This window comes from Ochotona princeps, unplaced genomic scaffold (genome assembly GCF_030435755.1).
Source record: "Ochotona princeps isolate mOchPri1 unplaced genomic scaffold, mOchPri1.hap1 HAP1_SCAFFOLD_177, whole genome shotgun sequence".
NCBI lineage: Eukaryota > Metazoa > Chordata > Mammalia > Lagomorpha > Ochotonidae > Ochotona > Ochotona princeps.
Window position 1 is genome coordinate 8,047 of NW_026697793.1, and position 26,553 is coordinate 34,599.

The following is a 26,553-nucleotide window of genomic DNA, read 5'->3' on the forward strand; positions in this document are numbered from 1 at the left end:
TGTATCTGGAAATAATCCATCTAAAAGTATTTTGTCAGGGGCCATTTTATAAACTTTAAGTAATGATGCTTTTTTTGTTGTTACTGATTCTTTCTTTATTGTAATAAAATGTCATGTACTGCCAGGAGGTAGAAAGTTGCATATGATTGCTGCTGGTGGTTGCTGATAATCTGACAAGTTTAAGAACACTGCTATTTCGTCAGTTGCACAAGGCAATAAGTTCTAATTAAAACAAGTGTACTTTGTTTCTCTCAGCAATGCCTTCCTTTTTAGTGATAACTAGTTGAAAATAAATGTTTTCTTCCCTCACTGAATAACAGCTTAAAAGAGGTAATACTGCTGTAAAACATCATTCCCAAATAATGTGGTTATAAAACACACAGAAAAGGAGTCATGTTTTCTGAGTTGCTTTCTAATGAAATTTGGTATGGTTGATTTCCATTTCTGTGACATTTGAGATTGTTGTTTGATGAAATGTTACACATTGCCATTGACAAGAAAATTTTTCCTAATGTTTCATATGCTTTTATTCCTAGAATTTAACTCACGAGTTGGAGAGCAGGGAAAAACAACAGTTGCACATGCTGAATCAGCTCAGGGAGATCCAAAATCACTTTGAGACGAGCGAGGCTGAGCGCAAGCGAGCTGACCTCCAGATCGCGGAGCTGACGCAGCACGCCGAGGATGCCACCAAGCAGGCCAAACAGTACCTGGCTGAGCTGCGGCAGTCGGAGGCCCTGAGGGAGGAGGCTGAAAGACGCAGAGAAGACCTGAAGCTGAAAGCCCAGGAATCCATCAGGCAGTGGAAACTGAAGCATAAGAAACTAGAGCGAGCATTGGAGAAACAGTCTGAAACTCTTGATGACTTGACAGAAAAGAACAATCAGGTACAGATGTCAAATTCCTGGGGAGCAGGTTCTGCTGTCTCTAACATTCGATTCCTCCATTGCTTGAACAAACACTTGGGTGTCGGGCTCTACAGTCTCTCAGTTGTCTTTGAAGTGTCTTTCTGTCTTGGCTATATCAAGTAAAAAATAATTTATTTTTTCAAGGCTCTTTCAATGGTTTGTCATTCTATGGCTTTTCCCGAATTATCCCTTTAAATGAGTCATACTCTCTCCTTCCTCAGCTCTACGTCCCCATAAATCGACCTAATCGTTGATATCCTAATATTCAAATGGAAGAAAATCACTGTGTCACCATCTACCAGAATATCACATCGTTTTCCCCCGTACATCTTATTTGTTTTTTAAAATCCTTATTTTAAAATCTTACTTGATTATACATATTTCAGAGTAGGTATTAGTGAGATAGAAGCACTTAAAAAATGCAATAGTTACTACTGGTCTATTTTTCCTGCAACAAATATAATAGGCTTAGTTAAAGGAGTGACATTAACTAGCTCTCTCTGTAGTGTCACAAGATCATAAGCCTCCTTAAATCTGTTTTTATGCCCTTTCGGCAGCAACAGAAAGCATTTCACTGATCCTTGTATGCATGTCACATGAACTTTTCTCTTGTATAGTCAGTTATTTTGGATGGATTTTATGCTTCTCTATAGTTCTTAGCTGTATCTGTGGGTTGAATTAAGCCCGGGTGGTCTATGAGATAGTAAGCGGAAGAGTCATGATTGGTTTTCACTGATGTTTCATCTTGGTTTATCATTTGAGCTTTGTCATTTGTCACTTGTGAAGAACTCAAACATTACAGAAGACTATAATCGTTTTGATAAGTTGATTTCCTTGCAAAAGAAAAGAAAATGTAATGCAGTTATATTTTTAAAATCAATTGTCATCACTTTAGGAGTGACAGATACTTGTACATGAGCTGTCATGGTAAAGATGCTTTGCCTTTTACAAGGAATTTCTCAGAAAACGGAAGAGGTGCTCACTGTGCTCACTGTGGGTAGGCTTTCCTTTTCTTTTTTTAAATAAAAATGAACCTTGTTTATCAGGAATATAGACAAGTGTTATAAACAGTAATCGAGTAGGAGGATGACACTGCCTACATAGGGAAAGTTTTAAAATAATTATGGATCTCTAAAATGCAGTAGTATAACTTTCTTATCAATTAGTTTGATATGGGTGTTGAAGTTTGACAAACTGTGTTTGGAAATATTGATACATATGGGTATTTTTGTTTTGATTTTTTTGTGTTTTGATTGTTTTAATCTGTTTTTGAATTTTAGCCCCCCAAATATAAGGGCATACTGTATTTTCCTATGTCTGGTTTATTTCATTCAACATTATGTCTTCCAGTTGCATTCATTTTGCTGCATATGATAGAATTTTATTTTTTTTCTAGTTGAATAGTATTTCATTATGTGTATGTACATTCTTGGTACCCATTCATCTGATGATAAACAAATTTGGTTGATTTCATGGTTTGGATATTGTCAGCACTGCTGATGGTGGTGCAGATAAATAGCTGTTTGACACAACGTATTCCTGTCTTGGTATAGTCACAGAATACCACAGTGGTGGGATTGCTGGATCATATGGCAAGTCTTTTTGCCTTTTTAAGAAATCCCCACACTGTTTTCTAGTGTGATTGCGATAATTTACATTTCCACCCAGTGTATAGATGTTCCCCTTTTTCCACGTCCTCGAATTTGGTAATATTTCATTGTGGTTTGGATTTGCATTTCCCTGGTGACTTTTTTCTTTAAAGCTTCTTTAAAAGGTGAGGCGATCACAGATACATGATGGGCATGTTCAGAGTGGGCTCGGTCAGAGGGGAAAGGCAGGAGATAGGGAAATGTTTTTGCCGTTTCTTTCCATGTCCATGAGAAGGAAGAGATAGCCCCTCCACGTGGACAGTTTCTGGGGTAGGGGAGTGGTTTCATGATGTGGTGGCAGGTACCTGGTGAGGAAAGTATATCCCGAGGGTAGGGTAGTTTTATTGATCGGAAGGATTTCCAACCCTTAATCTAAGGGTGCTGAAGAGTGAATCAAATCTTCCATAGTTGTTTCCGGCTGCTTAGGAGTAGAGGGCTGGCCTATTCTGGGTTCAGAACCCTCTGTGTCATCTAATGGCTCCCTCTCCTTAGCTGGAGAACTCTAATCAGTGCCACTGGCTAGGTGTCCCACATCTTCATCATTACTCTGAAATGTCGTAGGCTTCTTTGCACAGGGGTGTAGTGTGTGGAACGAGGAGTCCAATGCATGCACACACCTACTGGTTCTGAGATCAGAGATCCTGATGTGTCTGAGGCTGGCATGCTGCTTGTCGATGCCAAAAGCCACTGGTGGGCCTCCTTGCCCAGAGGGTGCTGTTGTGTGGCCCATGGAGCCCCTGTGGACCAACTCCTTAGGGTCCCTGCCTGACTCACTGTGAGTCTTGGCTCTCATGTGTGCTGCCAGGTGCCTGGCCTGGGGAGGCCCTGTAGATTTCTGTCAGGCCCGACTGCCCTCAGCACTGGTACTCGCATATGCCCTTGGAATGGTTTATGGGGGGAGCTGTTGAGACCCTTCTTTCTGGCACATCTGAAGCTCCAGCTCCCATGTGTGCTGTCGACAGCCCTGGCTTTTGAGTATTCCTGTGAGTGTAGCAGCCTGGCCCAGGGTGGCCTGGGGTTGCATCTCTGTCCACATTGAAAGCTTGCCCAAGGACCCTGGCAAGCAGGTGGCAGCTGTCTGCTCCCCACTGCCCCTTCCATGGGGGTTTAATATTAACGAATAGGAACGTATTCACAGTTGTTATGAACCAGGCCCGCAATGCCAGTCAGCTATTGGCTTTTCCCCCCAGTCGTGTAACACTTGCCTAGGCACCAGGCAATCTAGACAGTTTCCTCCAGCTGCGGTGACTGGTGGTGTGGTGTTGAGCACTTTTTTTTTCTTTTCCATGTATTTGTCGGCCAGGTGGTATGCTTTCCATTTTAATCCATTTGCTAAACACTGACTGGCTGATTGCCCTGAGGAAAAATATACATCGGACTTGACTGTGAACTGATTGGATAACTGGAAATTGCTGTACTTTTTTTTTTTTTTTTTTTGCTTGAGTCAGCTTGGTCTGGCAACTGGTTCATTGAGGCTGCCTTTAAGGGAGTTAGTTGCAAAGCAGGGTGGTTTGAGGATACTGATTGATTGAGAATGTTCTAGGGACTTTCCTTAATTAGAGGAAATATGGAAGGATCTGTGTCATCAGACAGTATCCTAATCCACGGTGTGCTGAGAGTTTTCTAGATTAAATTTTCAGAATATTAAACTTGTTAAACAATCATTTATCAGAATACTTTTGATGTAATTACTTTTATCTCTTCGCATTGCTAATGATAAGTAAAGAAGTAGTTTTTTTTTTTTTTTTTTTAAAGATTTTATTCATTTTATTACAGCCAGATATATACAGAGGAGAGACAGAGAGGAAGATCTTCCGTCCGATGATTCACTCCCCAAGTGAGCCGCAACGGGCCGATGCGCGCCGATCCGAAGCCGGGAACCTGGAACCTCTTCCGGGTCTCCCACGCGGGTGCAGTGTCCCAATGCATTGGGCCGTCCTCGACTGCTTTCCCAGGCCACAAGCAGGGAGCTGGATGGGAAGTGGAGCTGCCGGGATTAGAACCGGCGTCCATATGGGATCCCGGGGCTTTCAAGGCGAGGACTTTAGCCGCTAGGCCACGCCGCCGGGCCCAAAGAAGTAGTTTTAAAGTGATTGCTACAGTTAGGATAGTATCATGTTATCACAGCAGGCGTTGTAATTTCTCCTTTTAAGAGCCTTTAAAATTAATGCAGCACATCACAGAGCAGTGGTTAATCAAGGAAGAAGGGATAGCAAATGTTTCACTGAAAATTCAAGTGTCCAGTAAATCTGTGAATATACATGATAAATAATGTTGCAAAAAGAGTATTTAAAAATAAAATCTTGAACATTACCTCTAAGGAATATTGAGTATTTAATAAAAACACAAATGCTCCGTAAGCCAATAGTATTGTAGTTAACATTTTTAAAAGGACTAATTACTTGCAGAAGTGACTTTGGGGTTTATTTGGAAGTATATATTAAAATAAATCTTGGCTTAGTTATTATGATACCTGCTGCCTGTATTGGAGCACCTGAGTGTGAAACATGGCTGTTCCTGTCTCCAGCGTCCTCCTGTTGAGGTTACTGAGCTCTCCCTACCCATGTGGGAGATGTTTGTGGGCCCATGTGAACTAGCTAATGCGGGTATGTGCCCTGTCTCTATTTCTCTCACTTTAAAATAAACAATTACATAATTTTAAAAAGTAAAAATGTATGTCCTTTGTATTTGCACAATGTTTTTGTACATCCATTTTTCTTTTTCTACTATAATCTGGTATCTTCTTTAATATTACATTAAATATTGTTTAATTTAATATATTGTCCTAAAAGACATATTAAGAGGCCAAAGCTTTCATTCCCTTCCAAATTGCTGATTTGTGCCTTTCTGTTGAGGTACATATGTTTGTGATATGTTGGTAAACTATCAGATATGTTATATAAAATTAATTAGTTACTGAATGGTATGTAATATTAGATAATTATCATATTACAGATGAAATAATTATATTACATAGTTCATATTATGTTTCAAATAATTTTACAGCAGTAGGAAAAAACAGAAAATCATATTCTATACTTTCTGAAATGATAATAGCATGGATATTTACATAGGGAATCATGATGTACATTACCGATGTATAGAAGAACACGTTTTTGGAAAGTTGAAAAGCTGCCACTGATAAAGGAAAGCATTTAAAGGTGTTCTCTGATCATTCTGCATGCTTTTTGATTGTTTCCCAGTGCTCTCATGGTTTTTTTTTTTTTATAGTATTGGTAATGGCAGTGTTTCCTGGTCAGTCTGTCTGTCTGTCTGTCTTTTTTTATCTTCTGAATTGTTGGAGTAATTGGCTTGCCTAAGTGTTAGCTTTTTGCTTGGTAACATTTGACTTCAAGACTGTTAAATTGCCGTCTTTTCATTCTGTGTATTTCCCTCCCACTGAGAAAACAGCTACATGTATTATGTGCTTGTAAACTGGAAATTTCAATGGCTTAGAGTGAGAAAGCCCAGTGCTGAAGTGCTTTACCTGTGGAATGCGTATGTAATGCTAGTATATTGCAATTCAGAAAAGCTACTGGACTGACCTGTTAGGAAAATCCATCTAGAAATAGAATTTTTTTTAAAAGGTTCACCACCATCTACGTTTCAGTTAGATTTAAGAGCATCCTTACATAGTTTGGGTCAGGCCTTTAAGCATTTGTCTGTTGTTCCCAGAAACATCAAGGGTTAAGGCATTACCATCCTTAGGATTTTGCATAGCTTTATTCGTGCTCTTTTTCTATTATTATCCCTTTTGTTTCCTTTTCCTTGGAAGCTGAGCTTGCCAGTTTAGAAGTTTAGAACTTTTTTTTTTCTGTTCTTCTTTCTTACTGATGGTCACCCCTCACCCTTCCAAAATCCTTATGGATTTTGACATTGTGTAATTCCTGCTGTTGTGTTTAGTGACTTTAGATTTCAAGGCAGCAATCCATTGAGCTTTTTTTTTTTTTTTGAAATTTTTTCTTACTTTATTTTTTTTTAATTAATATTTAGCATTATATGACAGTTTCATAGGCTTTGGGAATCCCCCTCCCCCTCCCCTCCCCCCAGTGGATTCCTCCACCTTGATGCAGCATTACAGTTCAAATTCAATCAAGATTCTTTCCTTGCAAACATATACCAAGCATAGAGTCCAGCTACTTATTGTCCAAATGGGTTGAACAGTTTCTTGGGGAGACCATTTCTGGTCCGAAGTCAGAGCTGGTATAATATCATCACAGTCAATTAAGAGTCCCAATATAACATCAACAGCAATTTGCAATATTAAGGAATTGACATAGTTTTGAGTAACCAGTATGGTAAAGAAAAAAAAAAATAATAAAAAAAAAAAAACAAAGAACAAAATAACAAAAAAACAAGTCCTAACCACAACCTATGATTAGCTCATTGACATCTCAATTTTAGTTTATATACAGGACCGGACCGGCTGCTATATACCCCGAAAAGGCCACTGGGTACCATTCAGCTGTCTCATGTCTATTTCATTTTAGTATTTAGCCATTTGTTGTGTTGAAGTATAATTTTGTTGATCTTGGCAGATTTTGGGATAATCCTGACTGGCTTGTAACTCTAACAAGATATTTGTCAACATTTAAGGTGCAGAACATTTTTTGGGGGGGGGGGAGGGGTGTGCAGGGAAATCCTCAACACCATGGTGAGGAGTGACCAATCTTTGTGTCCCACCCAGCAAGGCATGAGCCAATCCATGCCAGCTCTTTCCTGTCAGATTTCAAGCTCTACTTTCTATTGTTTGTCTATTTATTTTAGGGTTTTTTTTTTTTTTTTTTAGTTTGTATGATTGTTTGTTTGCTGTGAGGGGTTTTCGAAGCAATCCCGATGGTCACTGCGAGGGAGGGCGGGGTCCAGAGGTGGAGCCAGGCTCGGACCAGAGAAAGCTCTCCTCCCTGGTCCTGAAGGACATTAATTGTTCTTCTGTGTCTGCTGACCACTCAGGGCTTCTGGCTGTCTTTCCGATGACGTTGGTTTCTGCACGGTAGTGTTTGGACTTCTTCCATCCGCTGCGGAAGCTCCAGTTGGGGGTGGGTGACCTCAGAGTACTCGGCCTCCGAGGGCATCCAATTCCCTGTGGCCTCCTTGGCAGTTGGGGTATAGTCCTTGTTGCTCGTATTAGTAGTTTGTGTTGAAGATCTGGGAGTCTTCATGGTTGGGATCCAAGCTTCCTCCTTACCACCTGCTCCACTCTGGAGTGCTCCCCTGCTCCACGCACATGACCTCCTGTTAAGAGGTTGTCAGGATCGCACCCGATTCCCCCCTCATGCATTGGTATAGTAGTTTTATTGTTGTTTAGTGCCGCATTGAGTCTGCTGTCTATGAAATACCAGATTTGACCTTGATAAGCTATATTGTACTTTTTTTTCTCTCACTCTTTTTATGGTCTTGAAAGATTTCCCTGCACTCCCTCCCCATTACAGGTTAACATAGCATATTGAGGGTTTAGTAGGTTTTACACTTTTTTGATGTAGATCTTAAGTATTCTGACATTAATTGTTGGTTTATAGATTATATCGCATTATCTTATTGCATTGGATACAGGTTGTTAGAGATTGCAATAATATTACAATATACAGGTACTATCTTTCAAGTTGTCATCTTTTCATCTCAGATTAAGGCGAACATGTGGTATTTAACCTTTTGGGATTGGTTCATTTCTCTTAGCATGATGGATTCCAGTTGGGCCCATTTGTCCACAAAGAACTGCATTTCATTTTTTTTAATAGCTGAGTAGTATTCCATAGAGTAGATGAACCATAGCTTTCTTATCCAGTCTTCTATTGATGGGCATTTTGGCTGCTTCCAGGTTTTTGCAATTGTAGATAGTGCTGCTATGAACATAGGCGTGCATGTTGGTTTCTTGTGTAGGAGATCTTTTGGATATATTCCTAGGAGTGCTATTGCTGGATCATATGGTATGCTGATTTTCAGTTGTTTGAGTATTCGCCAAACTGATTCCCATAGAGGCTGTACAAGTCTGCAGTCCCACCAGCAGTGGAGAAGGGTTCCCTTTTCCCCACAGCCTCGTCAGCAAGTGTTGGTGGTATTATGTATGTGTGCCATCCTTACTGGAGTTAGGTGGTACCTCATTGTTGTCTTCATTTGGATTTCCCTTATTGCCAAGGAACTTGAGCATTTTTTTATATGCTTGTTTGCCATTTGGGTTTGTTCTTTTGTGAAATGTCTGCCCATTTCCCGTGCCCATTTCTTGAGCAGTTTGTTTGTTCTGTTGTTTTGGTTTCTCTGGAGATCTTTGTATATTCTGGAGATCAGCCTTCTATCTCCTATGTAGTGTGCAAAGATCTTCTCCCATTCTGTAGGTTGCCTTTTTACTTTGTTGATTGTTTCTCTAGCTGTACAGAAGCTTCTTAGTTTGATGAGGTCCCAATTGTTTATTTTGGTCTTGATTTCTACTGCATTTGGAGTCTTTTTTAGGAAGTGAGGGCCTACCCCTAAGTGTTCCAGTGTATTTCCAACATTTTCTTCCAAAAGTTTGAAGGTTTCTGGATGTAGGTTTAGATCTTTTATCCATTTAGATTCGATCTTGGTGTATGGTGAGAGATGTGGGTCTATCTTTTTGTTTCTGCAGGCTATCAACCAGTTGTCCCAACAGCATTTATTGAACAGACCTTTCCATTTGCTTGGGTTGTTGTCTATCTTTTTGTCGAAGATTAATTGACCGTATCTGTGTGGGTTTCCATCTGTTGTTTCTATTCTGCTCCACTGATCTTCCTCTCTATCTTTGTGCCAGTACCAGGCTGTTTTGATGACCACTGCCCTATAGTATGTCCATAGATCCGGTACTGTGATTCCCCCTGTTAAGTGTCTGTTCTTCAGAGTGGTTCTGGCTATTCGTGGTTTTTTGTGTTTCCAGATGAATCTGTGTATGATTTTTTCCAGTTCGATGAAGAATGCTGTGGGTAATTTGATTGGGATTGCATTGAATGTATATATTGCTTTTGGTAGTATAGACATTTTGATGATATTAATTTTGCCTATCCAGGAGCATGGGATGTTGTTCCATCTTTCGAGGTCTTGTTCTATTTGTTTTTTGAGTGTTTTGTAATTTTCTTCATAAAGGTCATCTACGCTTTTGGTTAAATTTATTCCCAGATATTTCATGCTTTTCTCTGTTATTTTGAATGGTAGCTTGTTGGTTAGATCTTCTTCCATCTTGCGGCCATTTGCATACACCATGGCTATTGATTTTTGTTCATTAATTTTGTATCCTGCCACTCTGCCAAATTCTCGTATGAGTTCTAGGAGTCTTTGTATTGAGTTTTTTGGTTCTTCTATGTAGAGAATCATGTCGTCTGCGAATAGTGAGAGCTTGACTTCTTCATTTCCAATTTGGATTCCTTTGATTTCTTTGTCTTGTCTTATGGCTTCTGCAAGTACCTCTAGGACTATATTGAATAGCAGTGGTGATAGTGGGCAGCCTTGTCTTGTTCCAGATCTCAGTGGGAAGGGATCCAGTTTTTCTCCATTTAGTATGATGCTGGCATTGGGTTTTTCATATATTGCTTTGATTATGTTGTGGATTGTTCCTTCTATCCCCACCCTGGTTAGGGTTTTTAACATGAAGTGGTGTTGAATTTTGTCGAAGGCTTTTTCTGCATCTATTGATACTATTATATGGTTTTTGTTTTTCAGTTTTTGGATGTGATGTATCACATTTATGGATTTTCTTATGTTGAACCATCCCTGCATTCCCTGGATGAAACCTACTTGATCTGGATGGATGATCTGTCTGATGTTTTTTTGTATTCTATTGGCTAGGATTTTGTTGAGAATCTTAGCGTCAACATTCATCAGGGAGATCGGTCTGTAGTTTTCCTTCTCTGTTAATTCTCTGTTCGGTTTGGGGATTAAGGTGACATTGGCTTCATAGAATGAGTTTGGAAGAACTGCTTCCTTTTCTATTGTTTTGAAGAGCTTATAAAGGATTGGGGCTAGCTCTGGTTGGAATGTTTTGTAGAATTCTGTGGTAAAACCATCTGGGCCTGGGCTTTTCTTTGTTGGGAGCTCTTTAATCACTGATTCTATTTCTGATTCAGTAATGGGTTTATTCAGGTCTTCTGTTGCTTCTGGGGTGAGTTTTGGTAATTGGTGGGATTCTAAAAATCTTTCCATTTCCAAGTGGTTATCGGATTTGTTGGCGTATAGTTCTTTGTAATAATTTCTAATTATTTCCTTAATGGTAGTAGTGTCTGTTGTTATGTTGCCTTTTTCATCTTTGATGCTGCTAATTCTTGCTTTGTCTTGTTTTTTTCTTTGTCAGTCGGGCCAGTGGGGTATCTATTTTGTTTATCCTCTCAAAGAACCAGCTTTTTGATTAATTTATTTTCTGAATGGTTTTTTTAATTTCTTTCTGATTTAGTTCTTGTCTTGTTTTGATAATTTCTTGTTTCCTCTTGTTTGTGGGGTCCTTCTGCTGTTGCTTTTCCAGTTCCTGGAGGTGTGTGCTTAATTCCTGCATTTGTTGCCTTTCTTGAGCTTTGACGTGCGTGCTAATTGCAATAAACTTACCATGTAACACTGCTTTGGCGGTGTCCCATAAGTTTTGGACATTTGTATCTGGGTTTTCGTTGGTTTCCATAAATTTTTTGATCTCGTCTTTAATTTCTTCTCTAACCCATTGTTCGTTTAGTAGCATATTGTTCAGCCTCCAGGAGTTTACATGTTTCCTGGGACATTTTGAGTTGTTGATTTCCAGTTTCACTCCGTGATGGTCTGAGAAGGTACATGGTATGATTCTGATATTTTTGTAGTTAGTTAAACTTGCTTTGTGTCCTATTATGTGGTCTATCCTGGAGAAGGTACCATGCACTGCTGAGAAGAAGGTGTAGTCTGTGGCCTTAGAATGAAATATTCTATAGATGTCTACTAGGTCCAGTTGTTCTATTGTTTGTGTGAGTTCTGTGGCTTCTCTGTTGAGCTTTTGCTGCGTTGATCTATCTATTGGTGTTAGTGGGGTGTTCAGATCTCCCAGAATTATCGTATGTTCATCTATGTCTCCCTTTAAGTCCAAAAGTAGTTGTTTCACGTAGCTGGGTGCATCTGGGCTAGGAGCATATATGTTAAGAATTGCGATTGGTTCTTGTTGGATCCTCCCTTTCAAGAGGATGTAGCGCCCTTCCCTGTCCTTTTTGACGTTTGTTACTTTGAAGTCCGTATCATCTGAGAATAGGACTGCCACGCCAGCCTTTTTTTCTCGTCCATTGGCATGGAATATTTGTTTCCATCCTTTCACTTTGAGTTTCCTGAAGTTTCTTCTGGTTAGATGCGTTTCTTGCAAGCAGCATATAGTTGGGTCCTGATTTTTAACCCAGTCTGCTAATCGGTGCCTTTTCAGTGATGAATTTAAGCCATTTGTGTTGAGGGTTAATATTGAGAAATTATAATTTTGCCGTGACATATGCCTGTGTTTTTGAGGTTGTTGGTAATTGATTGTCGTTTCTGTGGATGGACTTTATTGAGATCTCCCTGATTGCTATCCTTGCTTATGGCTTGCTTCCTTTTTCTCTGGGAGTAGCGCATTTCTAAGGAGATTTTGTAGAGTTGGTTTTGTGTTGGCATATTCTTCTAATTTCTCTTTGCTGTGGAAGTATCTAGTTTCGTTCTCGTATACAAATGAAATCTTTGCTGGGTAGAGTATTCTTGGTTGACAGTTGTTCTCTTTCAGTACTTGAAAGATTTTGTTCCACTCCCTTCTTGCCTGGAGCGTCTGTTCTGAGAAGTCGGCAGTGATTCTGATGGTCCTGCCCCTAAATGTAAGCTTCTCTTTGGATCATGCTAACCTTAGGATTCTTTCTTTGTATTCATTGGAGGGTAGCTTGATTACCACGTGTCTTGGGGAGGATCGTTTTGGGTCCACCCTGTGGGGAGTCCTCTGGCCTTCCTGAATTTGGATTGGACTCATGTTCCAGGTATTTTGGAAGTTCTCCTGCATAATTTCCTCAAGTACTGGTTGTATGCCTGTTTCTCTTTCCACTCCTTCTGGGAGCCCCATGATTCTGATATTTGACTTCTTGATGTTGTCATTCATCTCCTGGATCGTCTTGGTTGCCTTGTGTAGTTGTGACTCTAGTTGGTTAATAATCTGCCTGCTTTCATTCTGGGAATCTTCTAAGTCGGATATCCTGTCTTCTGCTGCTGTAATTCTGTTGGCTAAGCTCTCAACTTTATTCTTCAAGTCCAGGATCTCGTTTTTGAGTGATTTTGTTTCTGTGATTATGTGGTTTTTAAAATTTTTGAGCTCGTCCCATCGTTTTTCATTGTCTCTGAAGAGTTTTATAATTATTTTTCTGAACGCCTTATCAGAGACGTCTTCAATTTCTTCATCTGTAATCTCTGCGATCGACCAGGCTTTATGGTGGCTTTTTGGGATGGCATTAGCTGCATCTACCTCACTGGCTCTCCTATTGCGCCTCATGCTTGTGGCCCCAGGTGTTGCTGAATTCTCACCCTTGACCTCTGTTGCCACCTAGTGGGTGTCCTGAGGTCTTGCTAGCCTAGGTTTTTGTTTTCCTTTGGCCCAGGGAGTTGTTTTTGTTTCCCTTCTGGGTTTCAGGTTTCAGCGCCTTAGGTTTCAGCCTTAGGTTTCAGCGCCTAGGATTTTTTTTGTTGTTGTTTTACTTTGGTTTTTTGTCTGAGGCACGGCCGCTTTCCTTCGGCCTGGGTTGGCCCAGAATTTAGTTTAGCTGTGGTCCCGGGGTAGCTGCCGGCTACCGCACTTCAGGATCCTAGCGCCCTTCCGGTACCGTAGCGTTCGTTATGTGGGAATGTGTGTTACTTAGCCGTCCCTGTCTTTGCCTGGGTCCCACCAAGGTCACTAATATCGCCACCAGTGCTAGAGGTTTCAGCACTCCTGCAGTTTCCAGCCGCCACTGGCGGGGCCTTGTGCAACGATCTCCCAAAGTTGGCTGTTCAAAACTCCCGCCGGCCTTCCCCCCCCCCCCCCCCCCGCTGGGTTCCCAACTCACCCGTTTTCGAGCTGCGGTGAGACTGAGCCGGCCGCTGAGCGCTTCCTTGGTTTATTTGTTGTTATTTTTGGTTGATTCTCCAAATTGCGTGGATCTTGTTGATTCCTCAGTGTCCTGTGGGATTCGCACACCCGTGTATACTATTTTTAACTAGACTTGCTCCTTCTTCTGGCACTTTTTGGCCCTCTCTCTCTGCCTTCCCCTTTACATCAACCCTCCGTGGTCGGCCATTTTCTCGAGCTCCCCAATCCATTGAGCTTTTTGTCCTTGCAGTTCATACTAATTTTCTGTTTATGATGACCTTCAAATGACTGCTTCGGCCCATTTCAGTGGTTGATACTTGAATTCATGTGTTGTACTATGCTCAAACTCTCAGGTCTAATATCTGTTCTGTTCTTCCAAGGACGTTTTATTTCCTTTTTTTCTTTTTTTTAACCATTAACAACTGGTTAATGGATTTTGATCTTCCTACTTTCCTTTGGTTGCCCAGCCATTTCCTGGATTCAGTTTTTCCTATCAGATTGTACTTTATTAAAAACTACGTTGATAGTGCTGCTGCTGCGAGTTGCAGGCTAATCCTCCACCTGTGGCACCAGCAGCTCAGATGGGTATTGGTTTCGCTTCCTCACCTGCCTTGGGGAAGCAGTGGAGGATGGCTCAAGTCCTCGGGCACTGCCCCCATGTGGGACACCTACCTGGAACAGCCTCCTGCCTCCTTGCTTTTGATTCCCTTAGCTCTGGCTGTCTCAGCCATTTGGGGAGTGGACTGGCAGATGGGAGCTCTCCCTCTCATTGTCTTTCGCTTCCCCTCTCTAACTCTGATTTTCAAGTCTGAGTGTTACAGCTGGAGTGACTGAGGCACTCTTGTTACTACCATTCTGAGAATAAAGGTAAGAGGTAGGTAGGTATTGCTTGGAAAATTGTGGAGGTGGAGATGGAGGTTTAATATATTGTCTGGATCTGTTCTGAAGTGGTAAGACATTTCCTTGTCATTTAAGTCAGTCTAAAGTTTTGTCTGTCAGCGGAAGAAATGCCACTGACAGCCAAGTCAGTTTCCTCTATAGACACTGGTTCATGTTCTGGCTGCTCCCTGACAGATCCAACTCCCTGCCAATAGCTTGGAAAGTGGTGGAAGATGACCCAAGTGTTTAGATCCTTACAGCTTTGTTGGAGACCTGGATGAATCACTTGGCTCCTGGATTTGACCTGGTTCAATCCTGTTGCAGCAACCTCCAGTGACCCAGAGCCTGGAGAAATTGATCTCTCTCTCTCTAGCTGTGACCATCAAATAAATAAATAAGTGTTGAAAATTGATATTCTAGGAGTTAGGAACTCTGACTTTAAAAATTCCTTCAATTGTAGGATTAACTGAATTTGGGTGCAGCAGTGGGATGAGGGATGAGTATGATCTTACCCTTGTGAAGGGAAAGTCGAAAATCCTTGCTAAGCAGTTGGAAGCCTTTGGTTATAGTGTTTATCTGCGCCTGGTTCCTACGACAGCACACCTAGGAGAAGCTAACTTTATTTACCTTATGGAGTTTCATTGGCGCAGCACCTGCTGTAGTATCCCAGTATCTGTTGGGAGAATGTCCAGGTAGCACAAAGCATCGCATGGCATGAGTGAGCATCCATATCCTTGTCTGTCCTTGGAAATCCACCATGATTCCCTGATAGGTGCTGTATACTAATAAGCCAGGCTCCTCCAGCCACTTCTCAAAGACCCCACCTCTAAACACTGCAACTAAGTTTGCATTCTGTAAGTACCATTAGCATTAGGCTAGCAGGATCAAGCTTGTTAACACATGCTTCTTTCAAAGACACTGCAACTAATATTCAAATCATAGCATGGAGGATTGGGTACTGTGAATTCAATGATCAGTAATGTGTCTGTAGGTTGTTGTAATATGTTGTGTTCATATTTCAGCTGTCTGGTATGACTAAAAACAGAGAGAGGGTTTTGTTTTTTGGGGTGGGACGCCTGAAGCCTGCGCTATTGAATCTGGCTTTTAAACTGAGTCTGATGATTTAGAACTTTTTCGTTTAAAAGGGGCTGGAGGAGGGTACGATTATGTTGCTCTAATGTTAGAAAATTCTTTCACTCAGAGCTTTATTAAGCTTTCCTGACCAGACAAAACGAATCTGAATCCATTATTTTGAATTATCTCATGACAAGCTATTCAGCTGCGAACCCCTGGCATTGTCCAGGATATTGAGGTTTTAATATTTTCAGGCCCCAAGACAACATCTAGAAAACTTGCACTCTTGCTGCTAGCCATACAATTAAAGAGTAACAAATTAATGGAGGTTATTTAGCTCTTATGGTCTATATCGCCAGACAAATTTCAAACTTGACCAACGTAGTCTGTGACTATCTTCAGACTCCTGTTTTTTAATGAAGCCAAGAGATGCTTGAAATCCTGGGATGGATAAAGTAGCAGCGCTTGACTTTCGAAGGACTGCACTTGAACCACCCTACTGTCTGTTTCTTATTACTTGAGAAAAGTAAATATCCTTGTTACTGAAACCAATTTTGGGAAGACATAATATTTTGTATTCAGACATATTCTGATTTTAAATTGGGGCTGTGTAGGAGTGTCCTAACTCATAACCGGACAGCTGTATTATCTGTTCTAAATGTTCTTTGTTTAAGCCACCCCCCTTCACCTTACTGAGGCTCCTCCCACATGCTCTTTTTCTAATTAAAAAAAATTTTTTTTCTTTTTTACTTTTTTATTATCATTTTATGATATAGTTCCACAGGCCCTGGGATTTCTTTTACCTCCTCCTCAAGACTTCTACCCCTGTACTGCATTCCCCTGAAGCATTACTCTAGTATAGTTCTTCATAACCAATCATATGCCCATCATTGCAGGCATGGACAATGGCAGAGTCCAGCCATCCTATTGTCAAGATATACTTAACAGTTTTTCTGGGAGTCCTTTTTTGATCTGGAAGTAGAGATGCATACTACATTGTATGCTCACATCTGGATATGATAGTTTCCATTGCAGTTACTATACATCCCCTTCGGTGAAAAGCCACAATACAAAATCAACAACAGGAGAAAAAAATAGAAATTTGAAACACAATGAAGGTCCCAGCATGGTGGCCTAGCAGCTAAAGTCCTCGCCTTGAATGCACCAGGATCCCTTATGGGCACCGGTTCTAAACCTGACAGCTCCACTTCCCCTCCAACTCCCTGCTTGTGGCCAGGGAAAGCAGTTGAGGACGGCCTAAAGTGTTGGGACCCTGCACCTACATGGGAGACCTGGAAGAGCCCCTGGGTCCTGGCTTTGTATCGGCACAGCACCGACCGTTGTGCTCACTTGGGGAGTGAATCATTGGATGGAAGATCTTCCTCTCTGTCTCTCCTCCTCTCTGTGTATCTGACTTTATAATAAAAATAAATAAATCTTTAAAAAAATCACCATGAAGTTAAATATCATGCTTCTGGATATGACAGTCTCCATTACACTGTTAATGAATGTGCATCCTCTAAATGAAAAGCCACAAAACAATACAACAGGAAGAAAAATAGAAATTGAAAACGCCATGAAGTTAAATAACATGCTACTGAATGACTAATGTGTTGCTGAAGAAGAAAAAGAAAATCAAGAATCTTCTTGAAGAAAATGATGCTGCTGAATGATCTATGGGTCAGTGAAGAATTTAATGAGAAAGTGTTTTGAAGAGATGAAACTACTAAAAAAAATAAAAATCCATGAGATACAGTTTCCGCTGATTTTTGTTGGTGAAATGTGTCTCCTGTAGGCAATAAATAGATGGATTTTGTTTTTTAATCCAGTCTACTTATGACATATGATGAGTTTAAGCCATTTCATTCAGGGCTAATATGAATGGGTGGTAATTTGGTCTTGTCATTTTAACAATGGGCTGTTCATTGATTTAGTCTTCTGTTAGTTTACTGGGATGTTCTTCACATTTGCCTTTGGCTTTGTGGATGCTATTGTTGTTCTCTGTCAAGAGCACATCTATAAGTACCCTTTGTAGGGCAGGTTTGGACGAGGCATATTCTTTTTACTGTGGAAGCATTTCATTTTGAAAGATGAAGGAAAGCTTTGCTGCATATATTATCCTGGACCAACAACTTTTTGCTTTCAGAATCTGGAATATGTTGCTCCATTCTCTTCTGGCCTGTAGAATTTCCTTTGAGAGGTCTGCTATGAATTTAACTGACATTCCTTTAATATGTCAATTGATTTTTTTTCCACATGCACATTTAAGGATCTTTTCCTTATGTTCAATTGAAGAGAGCTTGATTATCATGTGTCATGGTGAAGATCATTTTTTGTAAAACCTTTGGTGCTCTGTGCCTCTCCTGGGTGTTGTTTCCCAATTCTTTCTCTAGATTAGGGAAATTTTCCCTTGTTATTTCATTAAATATGTTTGTAAACCCAGCTTCTCTTTCTGCACCTTCTGCACCTTCCCATAGCTCTTATATTTGGCATTTCATAGTGTCTTTCAGTTCTTGAATACTTTTTTCTTTAGCTTCCCCAGCTCTGCTTCCAGGTTTCCCTCCCTCCCTCCTGGTGACAGGAAAAATCTTTCAATTCCGAGATCCTTTCTTCTGCTTCCTTCATTCTATTTTGGAGACTCACTACTGTACTTTTAATTTACTTCACTGTATTCTTCATTTCTGATATATCAGCTTTCATTTGACTCATTTTCTGTGTGACAGGTTCCTTAAATTTATTGAACTCCTGTGTTATGTGCTTCCCATTGTTGATAAGTTTTTTAACAAGTGTTTGGATTTCTGTATCCCCCATTTTCTCACTGTCTTTCTCAGTTAACTCTGTGATTGGCAAAGGTTTTTTCTCCTTTGCAGGGGACTCTTCAGTAATATTCATTGTGTTTTTGTCTTTTCTTTTGCTCTTGTTCATTGTACTTCTTCTCTTTGGGGTAGGTTTCTAAGCTGTGTTCCCCACAGGTCTACAATTCAGTTTTCCTTATTGTGGTTAGTTCGTTGTTTGCAGTTACTTGTGCCACTCCCTCCAGCAAGTTCCTGGTCTGGGTTCTTATGTTAGAATTCCACCATGGTCTCCGTAGCCCCAGCTCCTGGCTCACCAGTCTCCACTTCCTGTGATACCGTGCTGAGGCTGCACTGTTGTTGTACAGCTCCTCTCTCATGTTCTTATAGCCACACTTGCTGCATTTGGTTTCTGTCTTTTCTGATGAGTTGAGTAGAATCCTTGGAACCTGTCATAACTTCCATGATCATATTGGTCCAGTTGATTTTAATGAGTTTATGTGGCGGTCTTAAGTCAATTCTATGAAGCTTAGAAGAGAGTTGTCCTCCCTCCCCCCACCCCCCCCCCGCCAGTTGATGGGAGCAGGGGAAGTCAGACTGAAGCAGAAGCAGGATTCATTGTGTTAATGCTGCCTTTGAAGGTGGCACAGTGTCTGGTGCCTCCTGGAGGCTCAGCATAACACGTTGCCAAAAGCTGGTGAGGAAATAGGGACCCAAGCCCTTATACCACATGAGTGAACTTGAAAGTGGAGTCTCCTCCAAAGCTTCCATGTAAAGTTCTGTGGTAGCTGATAACTTGGTTTTGGTATTCGGTGACCCTTGCTTAATACCCCGACTGTCCTTTTGACTCTGCTAATAGAGTGATGCAGGAATATTGTTCTAACTAACGAACATTCTTGGAAATTTTTTTATAGTCGTAATAATAATAAGAAGAATATTTACCCTTAAGCTTATCTGTATTTTCATCATTTTTTCTGATTTATGTTCATTGAAAGGTAAACTTATTCCTCTGTGCTCTAGAGTACCTCTCTATCAGGGAAATTACTGGACCAGTTAATTCTTGTTTATGCAGTTTTTAAGATACATCTCTTAGACCCTTCCTCCTTGAACTTCAGTTTCACCCCGCAATTTGTTTTATTTTCGTGTTAATGTTTGTCACAACCCAAAAACTTTGTTATTATCATTATGATGGTAAATTGTTTCCATAACATTACATGGTTGGAGTGAGAATCAAGTCCAATTCTCTTTGTCCCATACTTGGCAGCTTAATGAAATGGTTTTACTATTTCTCATTTATTTGGTACTGTTTCTTCTGACTTGCCAAAGTTAAGAGGAATTTGAGGAAACTTTGTGTGGAGTGGTTAACTGATTACATTTTATCATATATTGTTTCACACTGAGGTATACTATGAAAGTATAGAAATGCATCAGAAATATTTGCATTTTAATTCATTATTTCTAATTCTGAAATCAGATTTGGTGCAGTTTTTTTTCCCTGAATGGGGAACATGGGAGCCTGAAGTCAGGGTGGCATTAGTAAGCAGGCACAGGTAGACCGTATCCTTGGTACCAGTTTTGAAGAGAAAAAGAATCATGGCTGCCTTGAGTGTCCACATGTCCATTTGCAGTGATTGACGGGATGGAGGGCTGATTCAGGGCTCTGAGGATTAGTGATTGGCTTCTGTCCTTCGGTGTGTTACTAAGTCTTACAACTGGCAGAGGCTGGTGGACATCTTGTTCTTTGGCTTTTCTCTGGAGTGCCTTCCAAGCCTACCCTTCAACAAATGCCATTTGTACCTTCAGTCCTCTGTTTTGCATATTTCTGTATCTACTGTTGACATTAAAAAAAGGTTATTTTTTTATAACCTCTCTTAGATAGTATTCGCATACTTCTCATTTTTTTCCTATGTCTGTTTTGAGTTTTCTCCTGGTAGTTGTTTCATTAGGATGAACATAACTGTTACTTTTGGTAGTGTGTTATTTCAACTTCTGATGAATGTTCTTTTTCTTTTCTCCATTTCTCTGCTTTATTTTATATGAGATTTAACTAATTTTTAAAAGTTCTGGTTGATGTAAGTTTTGATAAAAATCTGGAATGTATTTCAGTATGGTACTCTATTGTAGTAACTATTTACCCCTCCTTTTTATCTTCAAAATAATAGTCATTCAAAAATGGAAAAATACAAAGCATTATTTAAATAATTTTTTTTTTTGGCTCAGTAGGTTGAAATTCTATTATCTGGCACTTTTGGGGGGAATTTAATATTAATGTTTCTTCATGGTTTTAATCTGATAGATTTTAAAAGAAAAGGAGGAATTGAAAAGCCAGCTTTATACAGCCTTACAACAAACAAAGAATCTGAGAAAGGAGTTGAATCTGAGAATCTTTATACAGCCTTACAACAAACAGAGAATCTGAGAAAGGAGTTGAATGATGTCATAAGTAAGCGCATCCTTCAAGAGGAGGAGCTTCACTCCAAGGAAAAGAAGTTAAATGATGTTGAATCTCATCAAGCTGAACTTGAACTAGAAGTCAAGAATTCGCTAGAGAACATCCATAGATTAGAAAGTGAATTGAAAAAACACAGTAAGATTCAAAGCCAGATGAAAGCTGAGAAAGCCCACCTGGAGGAGGAAATCACTGAGCTGAGGAAGAGCCAGGCTCAGGACAAGGCGAAACTCCTTGAGATGCAAGAGTCCATCAAGGACTTGAGTGCCATTCGAGCAGATCTTGCTAACAAATTGGCTGAGGAAGAGCGAGCCAAGAGAGCGGTGCTTAAGGACCTTGCTGACCTCACCACACAGGCCAAGTGCAAGGATGAAGAAACAGCTACGGTCATCACACAGTTAAAGCTAGAACGAGATGTTCACCAGAGGGAGCTGGAGGATCTCACAGCCTCATTGCAGAGCGTGAAAACGAAGCACGAACAAAATATCCAGGAGCTGATGAAGCACTTTAAGAAAGAAAAGACCGAAGCGGAGCATCACATTAGGACGCTGAAGGTACCTGTACTGAGTTCTCCTGATAACGCTCAAGGAGTTGTTTTCTGGTGGCTCATGAAGTTGATAAAGTGTAAATGTTTAGAGATGATTTCTGTATTCCCAGGCACCGTAGGGAAGATAAAACCAACAATAATGAGGTTTACTCATGCCTGTTGGGCCTGGTAGAGTTATCGCAGCACCTATTTCAGAACACTGAAACCATTTAAAAAGAACAGTTAGCTATTTGGGGAGATCAGGAAAGGCAGAGATGGCAGTAAGTTGTTGATTCATTCAACATTTATTTTCTCCTAAAATATAAAGAGGCAAAGACTTGTTAAGGCCATAACAACCCAAATCACAGTTCCTTGTTAGTGTTGTAACTAAGGTATCAGCTTATGGGCTGTGTAAATTGGAGCCTTTTGAGATTTATCTCTTGTTTGCCAAATCAGAGATGCTGCATAAATGCCTCATGGAGCTCTGGTTTGGGGGAATGTTTCTAAGGTGTTGCCATTGTGTAATAGAATCATTTCGCACTGTGATTCCCAGTGGTGTGATAGATCTACCTGTACCCTGTTTTATTTTCCCCATAATATTTAGCATATCATAGGCTCCATGTGAAAAATGAATTTTTATCTTTGTTAAAATGAAAATCCTGTAATAACTGAGCTTTGAAAGCACTGCGTTTATAGTGAATGTATTTTGTTTATAGCTGTATCCCAAATACTTAGAGCAGTTTCTAAAACACAGCACATAACTGTTGGATAGAATGAGTGGGCAAATCTTAAGGCTCATTTATAATTACTTTTTGCAAAAGTTTGAAGTGTAGCTGCTACCTTAAGAGTATTTATGATGCATGATAGAAATATATTGGGAAAAATGAAATTTGTATATACTATATTATTTTATAAATTGTTTCCTAATCTTATATTGCCTCTGGTAGTATTGAATGTGGGGGGAAAATCCTAATACTTGGAGGCCCGATGAATTCTTTACCTCTTTTATGGATCCACAAAATTTCAACAAACCTCAGCTGTGGCTGGAATAAGGCTCGATTGCAATTGATCCAAATCTCTCTCCTGTTTCCATTGTGCTGTATTGATATCTCTGATACGGCACGCGTAGGTTGCCTTGTTACTTCCGTTGGCTGTCTGTTTTTAAAGGAGGAATGAGCATTGTGTCTTAGCCATTTTTATATCCCTGCTTCTTAGAGTAGTTAGCACAATGTTCTGCACTTACATAACTGGCTCCGTGGCTATTGGGTTGACATATTTAAATAGCTGAAAATGAAAAGACTTGCTCTGTGATCTGCTTAGCTTGAAATTTTCCATGTAATGTGGAAAATTGATTTTTTTGTTTTCTTTAAGAAGTTTTTTGAATTCAATTATAGTAAATGACAATAAAGGCTTCCTAAATGAACTGTGTCAAAAATTATGACTTTCTCATACTTTTTTGAATCTTCTGAAATCTTAAGGCCTTTTGGTTTTTTAGTTGGAAGAATTAGAGTCTAAGAAATGAAGTGTAGCTGTTCTAATGTGGCCTGGCAGTGGCACACACACCAGGAGCAGACGAGCTTAAGGAAGAATCAGAGTTTGGGACAGCACAGTTGTTTGCTTTGAAAGCAAATAAATTACCCATTGTCTCAATCTCATGCTATTGTATTGCTGTATTCCTATATTTTTACTTTTTTTTAAAGGATGTGTTTGTTTTTATTACAAAGTCAGATACACAAAGAGGAGGAGATACAGAGAGGAAGATCTTCTGTCCAATGATTCACTCCCCAAGTGACCATAACAGCTGGAGCTGAGCCGATCCAAAACCAGGAGCCAGGAGCTTCTTCCAGGTCTCCCATGCGGGTGCAGGGTCCCAAGGCTTTGGCAGTGCTCAACTGCTTTCCCAGGCCACAAGCAGGGAGTTGGAGGGGAAGTGGAGCTGCTGGGATTAGAACCAGTGTCTGTATGGGATCCTGGCACATTCAAGGTGAGGAGTTTAGCTGCTAGGCCACTGCAGCATGCTCAATATATTCTTATATTTTTACTTTTTATATTCATTAGAAGTTAACAGTGTTCCTACTCAGATTTAGTATACTTAAGTATACACAATGAGGCTTTGGATAAGTAGCTTTGTATATGTGTCAGCTTTACATGGAGTTCATTACTTTTTCTAGGTTTTGGTTCATCATATATATATGTGTGTGTGTATGTCTGATTAATAGGCATATGCATGTGCTTGCGTGCACATGCAAATACTTTGATCTGTTGGTTCATTCATCTAAAGCTCACAACATCCTGAAGCCAAAAATTCTGTCTGCGTCTCCCACATGGGTGAGAAGGCCCTGAGAAAGGAACCGTTTTCTGCTACCCTCTCAGATATATTCATAGGGAGCTGGCTTGAAATCAGAGTAGCCAGTAGGACTTGAATAAGCACTCTGAAATGGGATGCCGTCGTCCCTAGCGGCAGCTTAACTGGCTGCACCACAATGTGAGCTGTCACCTGTGTACTTTTCCCTGTGCAAGCTGAGTGTATATTTTTGCTATCCAGCATCATTCTTCTCCTACCTTAACTGAAAGTATTGCAATGGCCTCCTGGAACTGCTAATATTTTCAGAATATGCCACTGTTACCTCATTGTGATTTCAGCAGTTTTGTAGAGCACCTCTTCCTGGAATCAGGGATGGAGGGTTGGAATTATGTACTTTTTTTTACTTGCTGGCTACACGATGTTGGTCAAATTACTTGCCCTTTTTATGATTCATCAGTTCCATAGGAGAAGGAATGTCTTGTTGCTAATGCAACATAAATTTGTAGTCCTGAACACAAAATGTGACTAATAAAAATTGCAGGAATAACTCAGGTTTTTTTGGTGAAACTTAGCGAATGCTGAGGTAATACATGTGTAAGAGTAGGCTGCCTGGTAGAAAAACATGTCTGACCCGTAGGCCGTATTTCCTGGTGTAGAGCTTCCCATCCTGGATGATTTTAGGATGTCTAATGAGACCCCCTAGAGGAAAGAACTTGGTAGGAGATGAACATCACCAGCTCTTGAGATTCTCAGCGAGCTGCAGCCAGCCATCTGATGACCACGTGAGGAAATCTTATTTACCTGAGCTTTCTCTAGGATAGGAAAGTGAAAGAATTCCGGTTGAAAACACTGTGATTGGCCAGTTATCCTGATGACAGGCTTTATTTTGTAACTTTATTTTTGGGCTGTGAATACAAGATTGCTCATAAAAGAAAATCAGTTCCTTTGTTAGTTCTAAATGATATCAGCTCTTAGGTGAGTTTTATGGGGTAAATGAAATATAAATTGTCTTGAACTGACAAAATATTCTTTGTGTAGGAAACTTTCAGATGATTGTGGTCCCACGTTAGCAATTTAACAAATGTAATAAACTTAGAAGTAAAAGAAGCAGATGTATTTTAGGCATAAACATGTATATCTTAATGAGATTGTATGTAGTTTCTTTCACGGTTAATAATTGTGGGCAGCTGACACTGTAAGTTGCCTCTCTGTGATGTTTGTAAACCTTATGATATTGTGCTTTTTGGAGGCCATATGTCATAGTGATCAAATGCATAAATGGCAGAAAGAATTTTGGGGCTCAATTTCTGATTCTGCATTTTCCCATTATAAACCTTTGGGCAAGTTATTGTTTCTCTTTGTTTCAGTTTCACAAAAGAGGCAGTCAAGCAATAATAATGGCTTTCTTGGCAAGTTTTTATGAAGATAAGATAAAGAGAATCTGAATACCCAGAGGTCTTAGAATAGTGCCTGACACAAAGTCTTTCCATTGCTGTTGTCATTTGAAATGTCTTTAAGTGGACATCTGTGGGATACTCACTGAATCTCATCTACACAACAGATTATTCTAATGTTCATTTTTGCAAAGCTCTTTCCAATTTTATTTCATGTAAGTTGGTTAATGTTATTTCATGATATTGAAAGAAGTCAGTGGTAAACTCTGATAGTAAGTTGCTAAGTTGCTTGGCTGGTAAAATCTATACTGTTATCTCAACAAAAAAAGATATCAGCAATTACATTATATAAAATGCTTATAATTTATTTCTTAAAATTGAAGTAGCAGAGGAAATTTCCTCCCTGTGTGGAAGAGGACGTTGCTCAGTCAGCAATACCCTCTCACTGTTTTTCCCTGTGGGTGTGCTTCTCTAATAATTCGATCCCCTTTTAGTGGCATTGGTATCTCTTTGGATTGCCACAATACCTGGTTACTACATTAACTAAGCACTCCTCATTCAGTGCCTTTTGTATCTGTTCCCTTTGCTTCTAGTCCAGTACCTGTCACTTAGTAATTCTTGCTAAGTTCTCATCAGTGCTTCAATAAATGAACATTTTATTGGTGTTTAGTTTATTTTTTACATAATACTTTGAGGTAGCTAAAAGCTGGACTCTTTCACCATTGATAAAGTGTGTAATTTGCTTGGTGTAATTTGTGGTCATTAAATTTTTTCTTTTTTACTTTTTCTCAGGCCGAAAGTGCAGAAGATAAGAATATAGCTAAAGCCCATCGTTGTCAGCTGGAGAAGTTGAAGTCACAGTGTGAGAAACTGACAGAGGAATTAAGCCAGAATGAAAATGAGAATAAGAAATTGAAGCTAAAATATCAATGTTTGAAGGATCAACTAGAAGAGAAGGTAAACATTTTATTCTAATTTAAAAGACTTCCGTTTGTTTGTTCTTTTAGGGCATAATTGTAGTCTTTCATAGAAAAAATGGTAATTTATTAGAATACTGTGAATTTTACTCTTTCAGGCAATTTGTTACTTTTGAATGCTTTTCAAGTTTCTTCTGTGTCTTAAATAGGCATTTAGAGGCATGGTGGGAAAGAAAGGAATGATGTTTTATGGAGGAATTTAATCCACTCATTTAATTCTTATAACTTTGAGTTGGTGTTTTACTCTGAGCTGTGTAACATACTGAGTGACTTAAAAGCAATAGAAGTTCATTTCTCATGGTTTTAGAGCTTGATAAGTTCAAGGTCAGGATGTTAGAAGCATCAGAGTCGGTGGTGCCCGTTTTTAGGTTCATAGATGATACCTTTCAGAAGGGGCCAGGGAACTCTCTGGGGTCTGCTTACTAATGGCATTGAGCTCATTGCTGAGGGCACTACCTGAACATACCAATCACCTGCTACTATCATTGCTTTGGGGATTAGGGGATTAGGTGTCAACATTTGAGTTCTGGATGGACATTAACATTCTGTAGCAGATTTAAAAACAAAATTCCTTGGATTT

At 39.9% G+C, this 26,553-nt stretch overlaps 1 protein-coding gene across 1 annotated transcript; it reads left to right on the top strand.

Moving 5' to 3' along the window:
* Nucleotides 1–536: 536 nt before the first annotated feature.
* Nucleotides 537–26,176, top strand: LOC131479052 (centrosomal protein of 128 kDa-like; the record flags this gene model as incomplete). Its single annotated transcript, XM_058659675.1, has 5 exons — nucleotides 537–887; nucleotides 20,619–20,692; nucleotides 20,743–21,325; nucleotides 25,789–25,953; nucleotides 26,123–26,176. Coding segments are annotated over 5 exons (1,227 nt in total), but the record flags the coding sequence as incomplete, so codon positions are not given.
* Nucleotides 26,177–26,553: the final 377 nt, after the last annotated feature.